The following is a 6,000-nucleotide window of genomic DNA, read 5'->3' as shown; positions in this document are numbered from 1 at the left end:
TAACTTGACGCGCCGTGTCATTTGATACGTTGCATGGACCTTGGGTTAATTGAGTGGACTCATTATGTGAAGTCCGACAAGATAGACTAGCCCAATTGAATTGGTCTCTCAATTAAATCCATACATGTTGGACTTAAGCAATAAATTGGATTATATTAGCCCATAATATTTGTTTGGACCAATACATCTCGAATTTTGGAATATGATCCAAATTAATTTGCAAATTTAGTTCCGACTAAATTTTCATGTCTATAAAGTGATCAATTTTGAACACTTATTTAATTAGAGGTAGTTTAGTCAAATTATCTATTTCATTCTAAGATTTAGTATTTTCGGGGCATAAATTTATATTTTGGTATTATAATTTGCCCCAATTAATTACTATATCAAAAGAATTTATGCGACGATTTTAAAGGGTAAAAATTAAAGAGCTGCCCACCATTTGAAGGAGAAACGGTGCGATTTCTCCTCACAAAAAAACTCAGTGGGTTCCCGGCTGCTTAATGAAAATTCAGTGAATATGGCGGGTGCAAAGATCGTAATCGTATTTGATTTTGATGGGACCCTAATTGACGATGACAGTGATAGATGGGTCGTAGAGAATATGGGTCTGACCCATTTATTCAATCAGCTCCGACCCACTTTACCTTGGAATGCTCTCATGGTCACTCCTTTTCCCTCTTTCTCATCTCAATATTACTTCCCATTTTACTTTGATCACTCATGCTACCTTACTTCCTTTTTATTTTTTATCCTTTTTCAATAATATTTTGTTTTTGGTTTTTTAATTAGTCCGTTGGAAGCAACCTCTCTACCTTCACAAAGTAGGGGTAAGGTCCGCGTTCACTTTACTCTCCTCACATACCACCTGATGGGATTATACTGGGTATGTTGTTGTAATTAGCGGTATCGGTTGTTTTCTCATTTTGACTTTTCTCTTGTATTTTGATTGTTTTCTGACTTCATATTACGATACACTTAATCCGAATTAATGTTGGCTTCTTTCCATTAGATTAAGTGTAAGAAATCAGAAGAACTTTGATCAGTCATGTTTCTTTACTTCCTTTAATTTTTTTTGGCTCCCTTTTCAAGTTTATAATGGCCCCTGTTGTGACTCTTTTTTTTTTTTTTTTTTTTTTTTAATTGAGTTAATGGTTAAAAACACACCCGATCACTTTTTCGCGAGTCGAGTAGCCCAAACTATCCGTTGTTCTGTTTTCTTACCTGAACTATCCATATATGTATTAAAACACACATCAAGCCAATGATCAGTTGTTCCCTTTTTCTACCTGTTCTATCACCATCTACTCAACTAGGTGTGTTTTAATACATAGATTGTGATAGTTCAAGTAGGAAAATGAAACGACTAATAGTTGGGGCGTGAAACTCAGTGAAAAAGTGATAGTGCAGGTGTGTTTTTGTTTATTATCTCTTTTTAATTAAAACTCCCTCCCTTTCATTTTACTTTTCCCCTAAATAGATTTTTCTCAAATTTAGAGTTCCAAAGCGTCATTAATAAGGTTACTTTAGTAAAATAAACCCCTAAGGAAAGCTTTCTTAAGGGATGTGCCAAGTCAATGTGGCCAAGTAAAATAAAACGGAGAGAGTAGTATCAGTATTTTACTTATTTTGATTTTTCTCTTGTATTTTGATTGGGTGCTGACTGCATAATACTATACAATTAGTGTTGGTTTCTCCAATAGATGAAGTGGAAGAAAGCAGAATTTTGTTTTTCTCCTTGGCTGAACAAAGCTAATAATAGTTAAGGTAGATTGATGAGGTTTTCTTTTTAGCTAGATTGGTTACTATTTTCTGTTTCAGCTATCATTTTCTAACTATGTGGAGTGACTGGATTTTAGGATAGGATGATGGAGGAGCTACACTCACAGGGTAAAACAGTTGAACAAATAGCTGAATGTTTGAAGAACGTCCCATTGCATCCTCGAACAATTTCAGCCATAGAATCAGCTCATGATCTTGGGTATTTATTTCCAAATTGTCATTGTTTATTGATATATTGAAACTTTAATGTAATTGTTGCTTTTGCTAATGACATTTGTGGTTATTTTCAGATGTGACTTAAAAGTAGTCAGTGATGCCAATCAGTTTTACATCGAGACTATATTGAAACATCATGGATTATACAGATGTTTCTCGGAGATCATTACTAACCCAACTACGGTAGATGGAGAAGGTAGACTAAGGATCTTTCCTTACCATGATTTGACGTCATTTCATGGTTGTAATCTATGCCCTCCTAACTTGTGCAAGGTATCCTAACATCCATTTTTTTCACTTTGTGCAATTAAAGTAATTAGTTGTCGCAATGCTCAGGTTGAAACTAGATCGATCATCAAAACTTTGCGAGCGTCAAACAAAATGGATTTGTTTCAGTTTTCCCAATTTTGAAAGTTAACCATCGTACTAGTCTTGTAGCTGTCGAGATCATGATTTCATTCTTGTCATTGGTATATGATGTTTCCTTTCATTTTCATTTGTTATTACTTGCTTAGTCCATATTAAGTTTGCAGGTGTATGATCCTGTGAAAAATAGTCCTTATATCTTTAAGTATCTTGCGATTCAAGAACAAGTATGCTTTCAAGTCTTGATTTCTCCCATGCATAGGATATTTCTGCTTGACTTGTATTTCTATGTGTAATTAAATTTGAATCATGCTCGATGCCATGGACAATATAACAACTTTGGTTAGCTGATGTGAAGGTTTTATTGATGAAATTCTGAATGTTGCTTTTTAAAAATACCTTATAGGTGAAGAAAATTTTAGAACTGCAAAGCTTTCAGGCGCTTATGATCAGGCCTTTATTTCCTTGCTCTTTAACAAAGTCTCATGAGATTCTTCAAGTGAGCTAAAGACACGTTTTCATTGCTACTAACGTTGCCTCCTCATTGTGATGTGATTTGTACCATTAAGTAGTGAAATTTTATACACCAGTCCCAGTAATGCATTCGCTACAAGTAGCAAAATATCTAAAATGTCAGCTATTCTTCTGTGTAGGGTCTTGTTACTGAGCAGATGCAAGCTTCCATGTCTGAGAAAGGGAAATCAATATTCATATATCTTGGAGATGGCAGAGGTGATTACTGCCCAACCTTGAAGCTTGATAGAGGAGACCATGTGATGCCAAGGAAGGGCTTTCCGTTGTCGGATCGCCTGCTAAGTAATCCAAATCTTTTGAAAGCAGACTGTCATGAATGGAGCAATGGGGAAGAACTAGAAAGCATCCTACTCCAGCTTATTGGAAAAATATGCAATGAATAGAACATTGATATTCTTGGTAACAGTCTCTTGAAATTGTCAGGGTATATCTGCCCCTGCACCAATTTCCAAATGACTGTTAATCATAGCAAATTGATATCTGTTAATTTCAGCTTTATCTTGGTTAGGCGCCTGCTTTTCATACAATATAACAAACCCTAGAATAGGTGGTTTGTGTTGTGAATAACTTGGTGGATGACCATGTGGGGCCCTTGCACTGTAGCAAGTCAGGGAGCCCAATTTACTCAAGGCTTATAAATAACCTCCCCTTTGTAAAGGCTGTCAAATCCGGTAAGTAAACTATTACATGCTTCTAATAGACAGACCACCATCTTTTTATTACTCTCTTTCCAAAGCTGTCTCCCCTTTGTAAAGGCTAATGACAAAAGGTTAAAAACCATTTCAAGTGTTCACTTTTTCTTAAGTCTTCCATTTATTGTTTCTTATTTGAAAGAACGAGGTCGCAGAGAAGTATCACACAAGAGCTAGAGGAATATATGTTGTTAGTCTACATAGTTTACATTTTGTTTGAAAGCATGTAGTTATACTCAATTTCTCGACCATGATGAATGCACAACTTAGCTACAAGTTTCACAGGATATTGAAAGGCAAAGTTTATGATATTTTGATAGTCATTTTTTTGAATGATGTCCGTCCGTGACATCCTCAATTAAATTGAGGTTATTCGCAGTACCTCAATGACGCCTTAGTAAGCAGATCCTTAAGTGGTATTCCTATCAAACTCTACTGCAATTGATTCCTCATGTGATTGTTATAAATTTGTTCCTATGGACTCCTTGGAGTACTTCTAACTTAACCACAAAAGGCAACCATCACTTGCTTACAAAAAGAGACTTACAACTCTATTTATCCTTTCAATTTTAAAGGCCTTGTTATTAGTATTAGCAAGTTTCATTATTTATTATCAGATCCCTGTGTGTATTGCATACAGCTTACAAACTTCAATGATATCCATTTTTTCCACAGCAATATGAAAAATTCGAGAGATATTATGACATGATTTTATGGTCCACTTTGAACTATAATACAGGTTACAGGAAATGTTCGACCACAAGAATTGGTATATTTCATGTCTTGGTAAAACTTAATTATTGTTATGCGTAAAATTATGAAGTGGTATTATTTTAAAAGACTCGAGAATGAATCTCAGTGCACTTTGGCCTATTATGCTTACTAGTTTAGAGTAAGACAGTGGATTCAAGCTTCATTGCATCAAGAGGGTAAGGCATCGGGTTTGAGTCCCGGTGCACTATGATGATAATATAAGAAGTTGGGTTCAAATCCATCACATTATGGCTTAAAACGCCTTTATATGGATAAGGCATTGGGTTTAAGTCCCAATGCACGATATTAATGATATAATGATGACTAAGGCAGAATAATGAATTTTTAATAAAAGCTGTGAAGCCCGTCCGGTTTGATATGCTCCATTCCCTGAAGTGAGTGTGGTAGCAGCACATGATAAGTTTGAAAGATGACAAAATAGTTATTGTGTTTGTATGAATGAACGTGGACCTGACAGGGGACAACATAATCAGCATCATTGTGATAATCATAAAAGGAAAAACACTATGGGTTCTCAAAATGATCCTTCAAAAGGTGAAGGTAATATTTGCCTCAATGTCGTACGAAATGGCGTGAGCACGCGATTGTTGTGTGACCTAATTTGATAAATTATATAAATCTCCATCAAAATAAAGGAATACAAAGGGGAGGCACACTTGACCTTTCAAAGTGATGTTGAGGTGAATCATATAAATATGATAAACATTAAGACATGACAATGAGTTATGAAGCACATATATAAAATTATAGTCCATTCCTTGAAGAGAATGCGACTTGCGATAAGCATTGTGGATGCTGGCCCATTCTTGAAAGTGAATGTGGCAAGATATGATAAAACATATGGATAAAGACGTGCTGATGTATTATGCTAGTACCACAACTCACCTCTAGGAGAGGTTTGAGAGAAATTGTTATTAAGGTATAAGTAGACAATGATCATCTTGTCGATAATGATTATTGAAGGAAAAAGGTTAAAGCAAGAAATGAGTATTGCCTATAATAATTTTGATCATGACCGAAATGATATAATTTTCTCCTTTAAAGGATATGTTCACCATACTGATGGTGTCATGAAATATATAGTAGTACACAATTAATTGGGAGCTCTGAAAGAGCTAATTTATTACTACTTTGGAGGAACGAAATTGATTATCAAGAAAGCATTATATTGTCGTAAGTCTCAAAGAAACTTATTGAGTTTCAAAGGAATTCGCCAAAGTGGCCATTCATATTGAGACTATAAATGATGGAAAGATTAAATATCTTTATATTACTACAGTCATATAGCGGGTAAGAAATATAAATATGAAATGTTACCCTGCTTTCCTCCTGTTTGTACTACACAAATATGAGCACGATGATGGAATTACATGCGATGGTAAACTAGAAGTTTATTGAAATAAATAAATATCAGTTGGCATGACCGGTTGGCCATTCCGGTTCTAATGTGATGAAAAATAATTGAGAATTCACGTGATTATATATTGAAGAAACGGAAAAGGCTCACATATGCCATCCAACTATCAGAATTGGCTCAATTATGCCACTCGTCAATAGTTTGGCTCATTTATGCCATCGAACTGTAGGAAATGGCTCATTTATGCCATCGAACTATAGGAAATAGCTCATTTATGTC

At 35.1% G+C, this 6,000-nt stretch overlaps 1 protein-coding gene across 1 annotated transcript; it reads left to right on the top strand.

Annotated features, from left to right (window-relative positions):
- The first annotated feature begins 396 nt into the window (after nucleotides 1-396).
- Nucleotides 397-3,527, top strand: LOC132037768 (inorganic pyrophosphatase 2). The gene is made up of 4 exons (XM_059428373.1): nucleotides 397-664; nucleotides 1,860-1,981; nucleotides 2,073-2,271; nucleotides 3,018-3,527. The coding sequence occupies exons 1-4, from the start codon at nucleotides 521-523 to the stop codon at nucleotides 3,279-3,281; spliced, it is 729 nt and encodes a 242-aa protein (XP_059284356.1). The 5' UTR covers nucleotides 397-520; the 3' UTR covers nucleotides 3,282-3,527.
- Nucleotides 3,528-6,000: the final 2,473 nt, after the last annotated feature.

This window comes from Lycium ferocissimum, chromosome 11, assembly GCF_029784015.1.
Source record: "Lycium ferocissimum isolate CSIRO_LF1 chromosome 11, AGI_CSIRO_Lferr_CH_V1, whole genome shotgun sequence".
Taxonomy (NCBI): domain Eukaryota; kingdom Viridiplantae; phylum Streptophyta; class Magnoliopsida; order Solanales; family Solanaceae; genus Lycium; species Lycium ferocissimum.
Note: the sequence above shows the minus strand (reverse complement) of the source record. Positions and strands in the feature narration are given on the sequence as shown.